Genomic DNA, 16,116 nt, shown 5'->3' with positions numbered 1-16,116 from the left:
AAAATTGGGATTTCCGAGTGAAACCATATTTATGTTATAAAACTACGCACGTCAAGGACAGAATGAATAGATTGAAAGCGCTCCCAGGCATGGCAGATCATAGATATGATAGCAAAATGTGGATTACTGCTTAAGTCTTTCTGCAAAAATGATGGTACATTCATGGTGTGCACCATAAGGTGCAAGTGAGCCCTGAATTCAGGAAAAGAGCTGCGTGGTGAGTTGTAAATCTGATTGATTCTGGCCGTTGAACTATGTGCTTTGTACAAAAAAGGTTAAGAACTTGCTATGTTTGTACAACAATTGTCCATTGAACTCAGCATAGAAATTTAGAACTTGTACTTAACGGCATGAATCAATTTATTGCTGGCATAGTCGAGAAAGGGAAGTATTTAAATTACTGGAGATAGTAAACTCTTCGAAGAGAGTTTTAATATTTATTTGCCTCCCACTTTTCCTTTGTCTTTTTTTTGTCATATCCATTTCTTTTATATATTTTTTTCTCTCCCTGATTTGACGTATTTTACTTTCCTGCTTTTTTCAATCTTATGGGGGGAAAGTGGGAGAGTGGTATTGAGTTTATGACAATGTTGGATCAGCCATTATCATCGCACTGACTGGTGGAGCAGGGTCAGTTGAACTAATTAGCTTACTACAGATTCTTATGTATAACTAAGAGTGGGGAAACAATAAACGTACTTAGAGACACACAGCAGGCCAGGCATCATCTGTGAACACAAAAAGTTAATATTCAAGGTTAAAGACGTTCCATCACAGTAGAGGAAGGGTTTCCGCCAGAAACGTTGCCTATTTCCTTCGCTCCATGGATGCTGCTGCACCCGCTGAGTTTCTCCAGCACTTTTGTCTTCCTTCAATTTTCCAGCATCTGCAGTTCCTTCTTAAACAGGAAATTGTTCGACACTGACTGCAATCTGTTAGGGTTCTCTGTCTATAGGAATGGCAGCTGGAAACTGGAAGTCAGTTAACATTGTACCATTGTTCAAAAAAGAAGCTATAAACTAAATAAAATATTAATTTAGTGAGGGATTTGCTATTCAGGATTGAGAAGGAATTATATCAGCCATGATCACAATCACAATAATACTTTATTAGTCAAGTATGTTTTGCAACATACGAGGAATTTCATTTGCCAAGTCAGTCATACAAATAATGACGAAGTAGACCTGATGGACTGAATGGCCTAATTCTGCTCCTATCACTTATGAATTCTCTTAGCAGAGTCACTAAGTTATTTTCAACACAGTGATGGATATATCTTTGGGTATCAATGGATATGGATTAGTGCAGGAAACTAACACGGAGGTAAAAGATTAACAACAATCTTACTGAATGGGCGAGTAGGCATAAAGCAGGCTTTATGGAGGGCACATCATCCGAGGACGTACACACCATTGAGGATAAATGGGGATACTGTGGATAGGGTGAGCTGCTTTAAATACCTAGGAGTCCACATCTCTGAGGATATGACATGGACATCACATGCCGCAGCACTCCTGAAAAAGGCAAGGCAGCGCCTTTACCACCTCAGGCAATTGAGGAAATTCAGAGTGTCTCCGAGGATTCTCCAGTACTTCTACTCAGCGGCTGTGGAAAGCATCTTGTCCGGAAATATTACAATCTGGTTTGGGAATTGCTCTGCCCAGGACAAGAAGGCTCTGCAGAGAGTAGTGCATTCGGCCGAACGCACTATGGGAACTTCACGCACCCCCCTGCAGGAACTATACATCAGGAGGTGCAACTCCAGAGCCATGGAAGACCCCTACCACCCCTGCAACGGACTGTTCCAGCTGCTACGGTCAGGCAAACGCCTCAGTTGCCATGCTGTGAGAACGGAGAGGTTGAGGAGTTTCTTCCCAGAGGCCATTAGGACTGTAAACTCCTATCTCACCAGGGACTAACTTTACTGTACCACTCTACTGCTTTTGTAAAAAATGCTGTTTTTTTCCCTTTTTCCTTCCACCCACAATATTTAATATGAAAAAGAATATGGATTTTGTTCCATTCTGTTTGTAGTTTGCTTGGTTGTTTGTTTGTTTGTCTTGTTGCACAAAGTCCGCAAGCATTGCCACTTTTCATTTCACTACACATCTCGTATGTGTATGTGACGAATAAACATGACTTGACTTGATAAATATGTTTGTGTCCGAGTGTCAGCCTACAATGGTCTTATAGTGTCATAGAGTGATACAGTATGGAAACAGGCGTTTCAGTCCAACTTGGCCAACATGTCCCAGCTATACCAGTCCCACCTACCCGCGTTTTGTCCATATCCCTCCATACCTGTCCTATCCATGTGCCTGTCTACTGTTTCTTAAACATTGGGATAGCCCCAGCCTCATTACCTCCCCAGGCAGTTTATTCCATACATCCACCAACCTTTGCGTGAAAAAGTTACCCCTCACTCAGATTCCTATTAAATATTTTCCCCTTCACCTCCAAGGAGCAGGCCTCAAACTCACACACGGTCTTCTGACATTGAAGAGTGGCTAATAATGACTCCGAATTGCATCACTAAGACTCAGCAAGGTTCACTGGCTCGGGGTGGCCGTAGATCTGCCTCTTGCTCCCTCGCCCCCGTCTGCTTGAGCTGACGTGTCCAAGGCCGCTCCAGCATCCGTTAACCCGGAAAGGGTCACCGTGGTAACCATGACGTGTCGCTCCCTTCGGTCCCGGTTGCCCCTGGCGCCCACCCGGAAGCAGTCACTCTCGGTGCGTCTACTCGGTGCGTGCGGCGCGCTGCGGGCTTTCTTTTCCGGTTCACTCACGGTTAAGTTCAGGCACGATGGCGACAGCGGCCGCGACTCCTTCTCAAGCCCAGTCAACGGCCCCGGCCTTCCCGCTCCAGCGAGGGATCGTCAAGCTGGTGAGATGCTGGCGTCGTTAGCGAGACGAGAGGCAGGAGCAGGGTGCAAAATAACCGTGGCTTGGGGAGGTCAGGGTTTTTTGTTTCTGGCGGAGGGAATGTAGTTTGACAAAAGAGTCAAAGGTTGGGAGCGAGTAAGCATTAACAAGCTCCGGAGGTTTATCCCTCTTCCCGAGCTGAAAGTGCCGTAATAAACCTTTATTGCAGCAGGCGGGACTTACTGACAACTCCGTAAACGCTGTTAACTGGGAAAGTTTCAATCTACGAAGGTTTGACACGAGGACTGGCAATGTTTATTTAAATGGGACCAGTGGAGGGGGCGCCGTAAAGTGGTCAAGAAGTCTTGGAAGCAGCTGTCTTCCCACCAAACTTAGGAAGAACTTAGCAGAGGGAGTCTTAAAGGGTTGCAAGACTGGCGAGCGGGCGGGCAGGAAACCCTATGGGGTCAGAGAGCCACAGTATCAGAGTAAAACTCTGAGGTTTTCTACGCTTGTCTAACGGGGAACCTAGTAACAGAATGAGCCACGTAAGCCTTGGGGCGGCGGTGAATTGGGCAGGCTAAAGGAGCGGAGAACTATTCCAGCTACTTAGATGAGACACAAGATCGGAACCAGGCAGAGCGTTCTCCGGAGTGACCGTCCATCGAAAGTAACACGTTGCCTCTAAGGCGGGAGAAAGTTTCATCCTTCAATATCAGCAGCCTTGTCAGCAATCTTACTCCTCTTGTGGACAAGGGGGCTCGCACTGTTCCGTTTTTCCCATTAACTTTATAACGGATAAAACACGCAGAAGCACTGCATTCAGTTTCGCTGCACAGACTCTGACCGTGGATTACACTTTCGAAGTACTGACTTCGGGACTATACCAAAGTAATAAAACGCAACTGCAGATGCTGGTTTATACCAAAGATAGACACAAAATGCTGGGTCGGGCAGCTTTTGGTTCCGACTATTTTCCAATTTTCTCCAGATATGCGGCCCGACCTGCAGACTTGCTCCAGCATTTTGCGTTAATTTTCGGGATTATGTCAATTATTTTTCTCTAAAGAGGTCGGAGCATATAAATATGCAGATTGAGCTAAGTATTTATCCCGGTAATGAAATGGCTGTGGTTAATAAGTTATTTAAACGCTGCATTGAAGTTGACTACAGAATTAGTTATTACCAAACACATCGAATTGTTCCCTGTGGATCTCCACGTATGTGCTTTATTTTGCAGAAAGCTTTGTTAATGCAGCTTCTTTTTAAATTTGGTTCTCCTGCAGTTTTTTTATTCAAAAAAAATGTGATTCTTAAAAGAATATGATCCTACCTGTCAGATACCATAAAAGCCATCTTAAAACTTGTTTCTTTCAAACTGATTGTAACACCAGTTTATTTTCGTCACTGCCTTAACATGGTACTATATTGGCAGACAGCAGAACTCTGCTAGTGGTTTGGACATTATTTGTACTTTAATTTTCTGGTTATTAAATGGGACGAATGTTCTACTTACCTTGGGGTTTGGATGGCAATTGAATGAAAGATTGATTCTCACCATTTAGTGCCTGACAATGACAACTCATATTTTTGATTGCACCCAGAACTTTCTTGACATTTGACTTGGAACTGCAGTAAGATATTGTTCAGTAGGTCATAAAGGAAATCAACTGCTATCAATGAATTAACAAACTTTGCTCGGAAAGTTAAACAGAAATGAACGTGACTTATGGAAACAAATGTTATTGATACTAATATTAAAAATATGTACTCTATGGGCTTGTATTCAACGCTGGAACACAAATATATGCTGAATTGTTTGCCCGATGGAGTAGAGAATGGATATAAATGTAATTTTTAAAAACAAATGATCATTGTTTGCTGAATAGTCATGTTTGTATTACGCCGGGCATGCTTTCATCTCGCTGCTATCACTGGGAAGAAGGTACACGAGCCTGGGAACAGTGAACTCCAGGTTCAGGAACAGCTTCTTCCCATCAACTAAGAATTTGAACCACACTGTACAACCAAAATCACAACCTTACCTCAGCAACCAGCTACTGTGGACTTGGTTTAGGTTGTGCTATGTTCTTTGGTTTGCCCTGGTTACCTAGTATTACGGATGATTTATTGTATTATTAATTGTATTTCTTGTGTTTTAATATGCCTGTAAAGCTGCAGCAAGTAAGAATTTTGTTATTTTGTTCCTGGTGCATATGACAATTAAACAATTAAACTTTCTTGACTCTTGATTGTTTAGCAATTGGGTGTAGTATTGTTCATAGTGATCACTGATTCAATTGACAGCTTTGCTTGTGAGAGCAGAATGCTATTAACTTTCCAGTATGGTCTCCTTTACATTGGTGAGACCAAGTGCAGACTAGGCGATTGTTTTGCCGAACACTTATGCTCGGTCCTCCGAGGCCTGCTCAATCTCCTGGTTGCTAACCATTTTAAAACCTCTTCCCATTCTCACACTGAGTTTTTATGTTCTTGGTCTCCTCCATTGTTAAAATAAACAACACCTCCTGTTTTGTAGAAAGGAACTGCAGATGCTCGTTTAAACTGAAGATAGACACAAAAAGCTGGAGTAACCCAGCGGGACAGGCAGCATCTCTGGAGAGAATGGTCTCGACCCAAAACGTCACCCATTCCTCTCCAGAGATGCTGTCTGTCTAGCTGAGTTACTCCAGTTTTTTGTGTCTAACTTCACCTCCTATCTTGCTTGGGTAGTTTACATCTCAACAGTATGAGAAGTCTCAAAGTTTGAGTAATGTCCTCAACACCCTCTCATTTCTGCAACCCCTGCTTCACACGCATTTTGCCACCTCACCTAGCACCCTGCTTGTTACCCCATACTCAAGTCCCCCCTTTCCCTCCTTCCATATCCATCCCTCTGGTTTTATATTGCACTCCCCTCCCCATTTTTGCACCAGGGCCACAACAATGACATTCTTATATGTTGCAGCTTTACAGACACGTTAAGCACTTTTTGTTTTAATTCACAGATCAACAAGTAATTGAAGCTGACATATGTTCTGCAACCTTGTATAAAGTCCATAGTAATCCGCTGATGAGGTAGGGTTGTGGTTAGGTTTATGCCCGAAGGTGGCAGCAAGGTGAGAACGTAGCCACTATGGTGTGGCTCTTTGAAGTTAGCTGCTCTCACAAGGCAGCACTTCTTTGTGGATTTCTTTGTCAAAACAATGATGGACCTGGCAATGTCCAATACTTTGTGCAATCCCTTTTGTTTTGGGGAGTTCCGGTTACTGAACCGTTAATGCAACCAGTACGCTCTCTACCATATGTCTATTGAAGATCGATAGAGTATTCAATGATGTGCCAAATCTCCTCAAAGGTTTGAGGAAGTTGAGATTAAGGGAATTGTGGTGAGGTTCAGGAATTGGACAGCCCAGATGCAGAATTTTTTTTCCTGATGTTGGGGGAGTCCAGAACCAGGGGTCACAGTTTTAGAATAAGGGGTAGGCCATTTAGAACTGAGATGAGGAAAAACATTTGCACCCAGAGTTGTGAATCTGTGGAATTCTCTGCCACAGAAGCCAATGGAGGTCAATTCCCTGGATGTTTTCTAGCGAGAGTTAAATATTGCTCTTAGGGCTAACGGAATCAATGGATATAGGCAGAAAGCAGGAATGGGGTACTGATTTTGGATGATCAGCAATGATCATATTGAATGGCGGTGCTTGCTCAAAGGGCCCACCTATTTTCTGTGTTTCCAAGATGAGCTTTCCTTGTGATTTACATTATTATACTGGGCCCAGGACAGACAGTTCGTCGGAGATGTGCACAGCCAATAACTTGAAGCTGTTATCTCTCACCACTGTTGCCCTGCCTCTGAAGATGGGTTAATGGACTTTCTGCTTTCCCTTCCTGAAGTCAACAATCAGCTACGTGGTGTTGCTAACATTGAGTGCAAGATAGCTGTCTGACACCACTCAACCAGATTATTGATAGTCCTATTTTACTGACTCATCATTACCTGTTATTTGTCCACTAGTGGTATCATTGGTGAATTTCAAAATAGTGTTGGAGCTGTGTCTGGCCACATGGTTGTGGCAGTAGAGAGCGTAGTGCTCTGTACTGAGTGCGCAGCCTTGAGGTGCCCCTGCGCTGATAGTCAGCAGAGAGGTGTTGCCGATTTGTAGTGATTGAGGTATGCCGTGAGGAAGATGAGGATCCAGTTGCACAGGGAGGAGTAGAGAACCCAGTTTTGACTTTTGAGATAAGTGGGGTGGGCATGATTGCGTTGGATCAGAAAGTATATTGTGGGATGGATGCAAAGCTGGGTGATTTGGCAAGAATGTAGCACATGGAGTATATAGGAAGCTTAGGATGACGGAATAATTCTTTACATGACCAAAAAACTGCAAGTGTTGGTGTTCAGAGGGTTTGGATTTCCTTGTACACGAAGACGATGTAACAAGTACAGCGTGCAATTAGAATGGCATTGATATGGTCCTCTTTATGGTCAAGTCTATGTAGGCTTCGGTAATGCAACAAGCATTCTGTCCCACTTAGGAAACCTGAACGGAAACCTCTGGAGACTTTGCGCCCCACCCAAGGTTTCCATGCGGTTCCTGGAGGTTTTTGTCAGTCTCCCTACCTGCTTCCACTTCCTGCAACCTCCGGCAACCACCTGCAACCGCCAGGAACCGCACGGAAACCTTGGGTGGGCGCAAAGTCTCCAGAGATTTCCGTTCAGGTTTCCTAAGTGGGACAGGGGAATTTAAGGCAAGTCATGATCAGTCTGAAGAAGGGTTTCGGCCCGAAACGTTGCCTATTTCCTTCGCTCCATAGATGCTGCTGCACCAGCTGAGTTTCTCCAGCACTTTTGTCTACATTCTGTAAGGCAATATATGTAGAATGAAGAAAATGTGGTAGAATAAACTTGTATTTATGAGTGCTTATAAAAATGAAAATGATCTCCTTCAACAAGTTATTAGAACTCTATGGAATGGGCAGTTGGGCTGTTTACTTGAAGGGAGAGTCAGGAATTGGGGGTCCGTGATATGGAATGAAAGGAAATGCAAATACTGGCACATTGAAAGGTTCAGGAGTACATGGTGAAGCATGGGCTAAACATCACACAACCACTGCAAAAGCTGTGTGGGGATGGACCGGAGTCTCTGATCCAGTCACGTTTGGACACTGAAGGTTTGTCTTGCATCCTCTCAGGCTCTTCACAATTGCATTGTTTAAGATGGAAACATAAGTGGTGTTGATGCATTGTAAGACAATATATTGAATTGATGGTACAGTGAAAGCAGAGAAAGACAAGAAACAATTGTTCTTATTGTTATATTATGAATAAAGTACATTTTTGGGAACAAGGAAGTCAGTCATTTAGAATTGAAATGTGAAACTTCTTGAAGTTGAATCTTTGGAATTGACAATCTGTATTCCAGACCGCAATCAACTTCTTGAAAGCAAAGTATGTGGAGATAGAGCAGGAGTGTTGAGATTGCGGATTAATCAATAATGTTGAGTGACCTGAGCAGGCTTGAATCTGTATGGATTACCCATTTTAAAATTAAATTAAAAAAAATTGTATTCTTGTGAGATTTCAGTTGTGCTTGTAATGGAGGTAGTATAAGCTGTCCCCTGGTTATAAACGGGTTTTGTGTTTGCAAGCTTCCATAAGTCAATTGTGTCCGTAAATTAAAAAAAAAAACACCAAATCACTCAATATGGTAACCATACCTCTGCTGTATTGTAATGAATGTTGTTGATGAGGGCCAATTAACGTGAAAGCCTGTTGTTTTCCCCTGCTCACTTACAGTAGTACAGAATTAGGATGTCCCATGCTCAATGGCTTGTTTTGATGGGCTTGAAGTCGATGTTACTTTGTTTAAAATGTTATTTGTAGAAGTATCAAATATAAACAATTGCTTGTCAATTTCCGAATCAACTCTCAAGTGGCCTCTGCTGGTGAAACTGACAAGCTGTGTTCTTAAGAGACAACGTTGTCTGATTATTGTTAGGAGATTGCACGTAAACAGGTTGTTTTTCCAAAACTGATTCTCGTTTGAATTTAATAATATTTATGAGAACTCATTCATATGTATGGAGTGCCCATCTGTTGGGTGTTTATAACACACAAAGGGCCTATGGTGGAAGAGTTTGATGAGCGAGCCATGTACTGGCTGAAGGAAGAATGACAGTTGGTTTAGGAGTACTCTATGCCATTATTTTCAATGTTTTGGGATTTCTTGTGATGGTGGTATGTAGACGGTATTGTGATAATGCAGATGGTGTATCACTTCCCTATGTCACCAGTTTGATGGCTTGTCCAAAAGTCAATGCTTTTGATTTAAAACGATACTGAAAAGTCAGCCTGGATTGTACAAATTTGGAGTAGTACAAGAAAGTGCAAGCTTATGATTTTATGCAGTAATCACCCTTAAGTTGAGCAAATATGAGCTATTTTTCTTTTTTTTAATACATAGTAGAAATGTGTTTATGAAGATTAGTGTTTAGTCATGTGGCCATGCTTGTTAAAATATGTCACTGCTTGATCTTATTACAGGTATGTAACTGACTAACTATTTGACTTGTGGATATGAAAGAATGAATTCAGAATCAAACGGAAGGGCATTTGAAAATGCCTTGTCAATTGCCAATAGTAGTGCCCAACGATGACCTTTTCAAAGTACAGGTGCACAACCTTTTATCCGAAAGCCTTGGGACCAGGCACTTTTCGTAATTCAGAATTTTTCGGCTTTCGGAATGGAAGATTTTTAGCGTAGTGGTAGAGTGCTCGGCTCGTATCCGCAAGGTCGCGAGTTTGCGCCTCGATCCCGGCAGTTCCTCGATCGTGAGTTTGAGTCTTCAATGTAGTTTTTTCTTGCAGAATAGGAGAGAATAGAGAGGGTTAGGCTGGGATCATTCTCTGTGAGATGATCTTAGTGCGGGAGACAAGTGTAGGAGAGGTGTACTGACTGTGTGGGCAGAACTTTGGAAGTGATTGCCCACCATTCTCAAAAGCCGCTGAGTCTCCCTGTCCCTCCAACTCCAGAGGAATCCGCTCCCCGATGGGCCGCTACGGCGACAAGTGGCAGTTCGCCCACAGCCCGAGCTGCGGCCCCTCATCCGCAACCCGGGTTCCTCTGGAGTTGGAGCGGGGCTGGGCTAGAGTTGTTGCTGGCTGTGAGTCTCTGGGATCTCCGTGCTTGCAATGGGCCTGGGGGTCGGTGTCCCGATGAGGGGGCGCAGCTCGGGCTGTGGGCGAACTGCCACTTGTCGCTGTAGCGGCCCATCGGGGAGCGGCTTCTGGTGGTCCTGACGTCTCAGCTCCTGTCCAGGGGGATGGCCGGAGACGTCAGGACCAACAAGAACCCGCTCCCCGATGGGCCGCTACAGCGACAAGTGGCAGTTCGCCCACAGCCCGAGCTGCGCCCCCTCATCCGCAACCCGGGTTCCTCTGGAGTTGGAGCGGGGCTGGGCTGGGCTAGAGTTGCTGCTGGCTGTGAGTCTCCGGGATCTCCGTGCTTGCAGTCGGTGTCCCGTTGGCCCTGACGTCTCCGGTCACCCCCTAGAATGGAGCTGAGACTGGGAACTGTACCGCCCTTACCCCCTCCCTCTGCAACTGCAAACAACCCCACTCTCCTGCTCACCTGCAAGGGCGGTACAGTTCCCAGTCTCAGCTCCTGTACAGGGGGGCGGCCGGAGACGTCACAGCCCGAGCTGCGCCCCCTCATCCGCAACCCGGGTTCCTCTGGAGTTGGAGCGGGGCTGGGCTAGAGTTGCTGCTGGCTGTGAGTCTCCGGGATCTCCGTGCTTGCAGTCGGTGTCCCGTTGGCCCTGACGTCTCCGGTCACCCCCTAGAATGGAGCTGAGACTGGGAACTGTACCGCCCTTACCCCCTCCCTCTGCAACTGCAAACAACCCCACAGTTCCCAGTCTCAGCTCCTGTACAGGGGGGTGGCCGGAGACGTCACAGCCCGAGCTGCGCCCCCTCATCCGCAACCCCAAGACCAAGACGTACTTTGCACACCATCAGCTTCGGTCCCTACGGGGAGCGTGTTCCTCTGGAATTGGAACGGGGCTGGGCTGCTGCTGGCTGTGGGTCTCTGGGATCTCCGTGTTTGCAGTGGGCCTGGGGGCCGGTGTCCCATTGGTCCTGACGTCTCTGGTGATTGGCACTAGCTCCGATGTGAAGACAGTGCAAAACCCCCGCGCCGGTGCAATGGGCGGGGAGCTGGAGAGGGGAGGGAAGGGGTCACACACATGGCCGGGAAGCAGAGGGGTGTAGGTGGGGTAAAACTGAAGGGAGCGACAATCTGCTGCTCCCTGCCCGCTGAGTTAAAACGTTCCCACGCAAGACTCACGATACACTGTGTATCGTGAGTCTACCGTGGAAACATTTTTAACTCAACGGGCAGGCAGCAGCAGATTGTCAATTATTAACCCTCCCGCGCAATATACCCTCACCTTCTCTTTTATGAATGGGGATTTAGTTCCCCTTTCTTCGAGGACCGACCGGAGGTTCCGCTGTCACCTCTGCGGGCCGCCCTCGGTGAACGTCTTCAAGGACCTTTTTTCAAGGACCGAAAAAATGTCGCTATTCGGAGCTTTTCGTTATTTGGAACTTCGGATAAAAGGTTGTGCACCTGTACAAAATAGTGCAGTTTTCTCAACCAATTGAAGGTGATTTTCAGAACATTGGAAAATTTAATTTGTTTCTTAGATGTTTTATTATTAAAAGCAGAGATTATTCTTGCATTATCAAGTGTTCTAAGAGAGTAGAAATATAAAAACATTTTAGCAAAATGTGATTTAAAATTGAATACCTAATTTGTAATAACAAGGGTAGACACAAAATGCTGGAGTAACTTAGCAGGATCTCTGGAGAGAAGGAATGGGTGACGTTTCAGGTCGAGACTTCTTCAGACTGATGTAATAACAAGGAACTGCAGTTACTGGCTTGTACCAAAGATAGAAACACGATGCCGGAGTAACTCAGCGGATCAGCAAGAATCCCTGGAGAACATGGATAGCTGACGTTTTGGGTCAGAATCCTTCAGACAAAATATTCACTTAATAAGAATACTTATTTTCCTCCATATGATTGTTCCCTCCGTTTCCCAGAAATTTGTGTCTTGATTTAGGATTGTTGAAATAATCCAATGCTGTTCCTGCAGTTTGCCACTTTATCATCGTATACTTATTAAAACTCTGTCTGTCTGTCTGTCTGATTTCGCCTTTGATTCACATCTCCTTGTAAACCCGATGCCGAAATGGGGAAATTTTTACATATTCCAGTAGTGATTGATCTCATGATTTCAAAAACCCCTCGTCTGTAAATTTGATTAATTTCCCGAGTTTATTACTAAAATTGTTCACAAATCTTTTTTTTCTTCAAATCTAACCGCTGGCCAGCTGATGACGTCACAATGCCTTTGCTCGTGGCCCAGCCCCACTCCTGCTGTGTGTGTGTGTGTGGTTGGGTAGTGTGTGTATGACGCCGCAGCTCAACCCCCCCCCCCCCCCCCCCGCAACCGCGCGTTGAGGGGACTGGACCCAACGGTTGGTCTAGAATAAATTCTAACTTGCCCTCAACTAGAATGACCTATTCAAGACTAGACAACATTTATCTGATCAGATCATTCTCTTTTGAGAAACTGGCACAAAATGTTCTTAAAGGTTGCTACATTAGATTTAGATCTTGGATTTGATATTTTAAGGTCAGCATTGATTCCCAGTTGTCTTGCTGATTAAAAAGCATAGGTGATATTTTGATGTTCTAATTTCAAACAATGAATTGTTAGGTTAATGAATATAAGCAAGGACCGTGATACTGGTGTCTGCTGCCCAAGATGTCTTGGGTGTTATTTGCAAATTCATTCGTGTTAAGTGCTATAATTAATCTCGGACAGATGGAAACATACCTTGGGGTTACTCCTCCTGATTGACTCTGGTTAAGATATCGATTTTCTGTGATTGAATAATAGTCTCATCAGTTTTGTCTTACATGTGGAGACTGGCTGTCTAGGCGAAATAAATGCTGCTTGTAAGTGTGGAATGCAGAAGAGAGAGAATTATGGAGAAAATCGCTGCATTTAGGGAGTCATCATTTTATTTATCAAACAAAGATATTGGCTTTGGGAAATAGAATTCTATTTTCAGCAACATTGTCAGTAAAATCCATTGGTTGTACATTCTACTATTATGAAGAACAGCACTCCTGCAATTGTGTAATATTTCTTATCTAGTGGTCATTCTGAATGTGATTGCCAACGTGATAAATTAGAAACACTTTAAGAGCTTTTGTGGAAGCTGTCGGACAACATCAAGAAGACATCAAGAAGTCTGAAGAAGGGTTTCGGCCCGAAACGTCACCCATTTCCTTCGCTCCATAGATGCTGCTGCACCCGCTGAGTTTCTCCAGCATTTTTGTGTACCATCAAGAAGACATTCCTTGTTTGGCAGAATTTGAACGTATCTGAGGTGAAAGGTAAGTCCTATACTACTAGATTTTCCTTGAGGACTTGGCATATAGAGTATCATGACACATTTTGTGAAAGTAAAATCATCTTTATGGTAAATCTAAACTTGTCGTTTCATATTTTGCATGACATCGGAGCCCATCAAGTCCATGCTGGTTCTTAGAACAGTCTGCTAATCCACTCCCCCTCACTTGGGGATATTTTACAGGAGCTAATTATCCTTCCTGCTAGCACATCTTTAGAATGTGGGAAGAAACTGCACATGATCACAATGAAAGCCCGTTAACATCAAATAGCATTAGAGGACAGAGTTGCTCGCAGGCTATTGAAGTTACCATACCCGGGCAATGGGAACAGAGTATATTTCCAATTGTGTCACTTGGTATTAATATGTAGCAATCATTCATAGATCAAATGTGGAATTTAATTAAAACTAAGCAAAGCTTTAATTGTGCCACTATAACAGGCAGCGCAGATTACAATTTGATTATATCATTCAACGTTTGGTTGATTTTTCCATTTGCATACAATTTGGCTTTACTGCTGAAGTGGCAAATTCAAATGCTCTCCCCAAATTCCTGTAGATTTATCTGCATACTAATTCTATAATTCAATTTATAATTGATTAAGCTGTAACAATGAATATGCAAGCTATTGCAGAGATACATATGTGCGCTGCATGGCCATTAAAATCATTGGTAAAATAGGCAATGATTTTATTAAATGGAATATTTGCATTTCACAATTGGTGGTTAATTCCATATAAACAGTTGAATACAATACCTGTATTCAAATTATAGACACAAAATGTTGGAGTAACTCAGCGGGTCAAGCAGCATCTCTGGAGAAAAAGGATAGGTGACATTCTGGGTCGGGACCCTTCTTCAGACTGAAAGTGGGGTGGGGGGGGGGGGGGGGGGGGGGGGGGGGGAAATGGGTGAGCTGGGGTGAGAGAAGACCAGGACAAATCAGGTCCGGCAACATATGACCCCAGGAAGGTGGTGCCCTGGTAGGTCAATTGTTGGTTCTGGAAGGAGTTATCTCGAGGGATATAATGTGGTGGAGGAAGGAACTGCAGGTGCTGGTTTACGCCAAAGAAAGACACAAAATGCTGAAGTAACTCAGCGGGGCAGACAGCATCTCTGGATAAAAGGAATGGGCGACGTTTGCATACTGGGCAAATAAATCAGTGGATGACGTAGTCAACCTAGGCCTGCACTTCTTCCTCCAGCACCTACACCGTCAGGGGACCTATGCAAGGATTTTGTTTGTCCATTTTAGCTCTGCATTCAACACCATTGTGCCAGAGCTACTACACTTTAAACTCTCCCAGTTGACTGTGCCTGAACCCCTCTGTCAGTGGATCATCAACTTCCTGAAGGACAGGAAGCAGCATGTGAGGCTGGGAAAGCGTAACTCGGATCCGCAGACACTCTGCATAAGAGCAACGCAAGGCTGCATACTTTCCCCTCCTTTACTCTCTCTCTACACCAACAACTGCACCTCCACAGACTCCCCTGTCAAGCTTCTCAAGCCTGATTGGACTGATCCAGGATGGGGAGGAATTTGCCTACAGACTGGAAGTGACACAGCTGGAGTCCTGGTGCCATTGCAACAACCTAGAGCCCAATGCTCTTAAGACGGTGGAATCGATTGTAGACTTTAGGAGACCTCCCCCTCCTCTTCCCCCACTCACCATCAACAACACCATGTCACATCTGTGGAGTCATTCAAGTTCCTTGGAACCATCATCTCCAGGGATCTTAAATGGGAGGCCACCATTGACTTCACAGTCAAAAAGGCCTAACAGAGGATGTACTTCCAGCGGCAGCTGAAAAAACACAATCGGCCACAGGCAATGATGGTCCAGATTTATACTGCCATCATAGAGTCTGTCCTCGCCTTCTCCATCATGGTCTGGTTTGGCTCGGCCCCCAAGCATGGCATCCAGTGGCTGTAGCGCATTATTCAATGAGCCAAGAATGTTGTTGGCTGCAACCTTCCCTCCCATTGATGATACACTGAAAGGGCCAGGAAGAGAGCGGGCAAGATCATCTCTGACCCCTCTCATCCTGGCCACAAACTCTTTGAAGCACTTCCCCCTGGAAGGCGACTTTGGACTGTCAGTCGCCACAGCCAGACATAAAAACAGCTTTTTTTCCCCACGAGCAGTAGCTCTACTCCACAGCCAAAAGTTTATAGCCTTCTTTTGCCCTGGTATTTTATTTAATTTTTTATATGTTTAAACTATAATGTTTTATTTTTAATTGTCTACGGTATATTGTGTTGTTACTTGCGAGCAAAGCACCAAGGCAAATTCCTTGTATGTATACATATTTGGCGAGTAAAATGTATTCAATTCGATTCGATTCAATTCAATCCACCTTGTCCGTAAAAATATTCAAGGACTTGGCTTTCACTGACTTTTATTCACCTGAGAGATAGAATTTTGTAGCATTGGCGTTAAGTGACCAAGCCATTATAATCAGTTTTATACTTGTTTCTCAGTCTCATTATGACTTCTTTGACCTTCATTGGCACAACTTTGGTCCTCGTGTTGATAAACAGTAATAAAAGTTTCCAAAGGTGATGGAAAGAATAGGTGCTGAGAGCTCTCTTATGCCTGCATGAAGGAGGCAATTAAACACACCTGAGGAATTACAAACCTGTGAAGCCATGTGTCCCAAACATTATGGTGCCCTGAAATGGGGGAACTATGTATAAACACAGCTGTAATCTCTACATGGTGAAACCAAAATGTATAAAAATGTCCTTTATTATAGTCTGA

At 44.3% G+C, this 16,116-nt stretch overlaps 1 protein-coding gene across 1 annotated transcript in view; it reads left to right on the top strand.

Moving 5' to 3' along the window:
* Positions 1–2,730: 2,730 nt before the first annotated feature.
* snd1 (staphylococcal nuclease and tudor domain containing 1) overlaps positions 2,731–16,116 on the top strand; it is a 736,770-nt gene continuing 723,384 nt past the window's right edge. The window contains exon 1 of the mRNA XM_055653291.1: positions 2,731–2,884. Within this exon, the coding sequence (XP_055509266.1) occupies positions 2,804–2,884 (81 nt within the window). The 5' untranslated portion in view covers positions 2,731–2,803. The remainder of the gene's footprint in view (positions 2,885–16,116) is intronic.

Source organism: Leucoraja erinacea, chromosome 22 (assembly GCF_028641065.1).
Source record: "Leucoraja erinacea ecotype New England chromosome 22, Leri_hhj_1, whole genome shotgun sequence".
Lineage (NCBI taxonomy): Eukaryota > Metazoa > Chordata > Chondrichthyes > Rajiformes > Rajidae > Leucoraja > Leucoraja erinaceus.
This window is presented reverse-complemented; position numbering and strand designations above follow the sequence as displayed.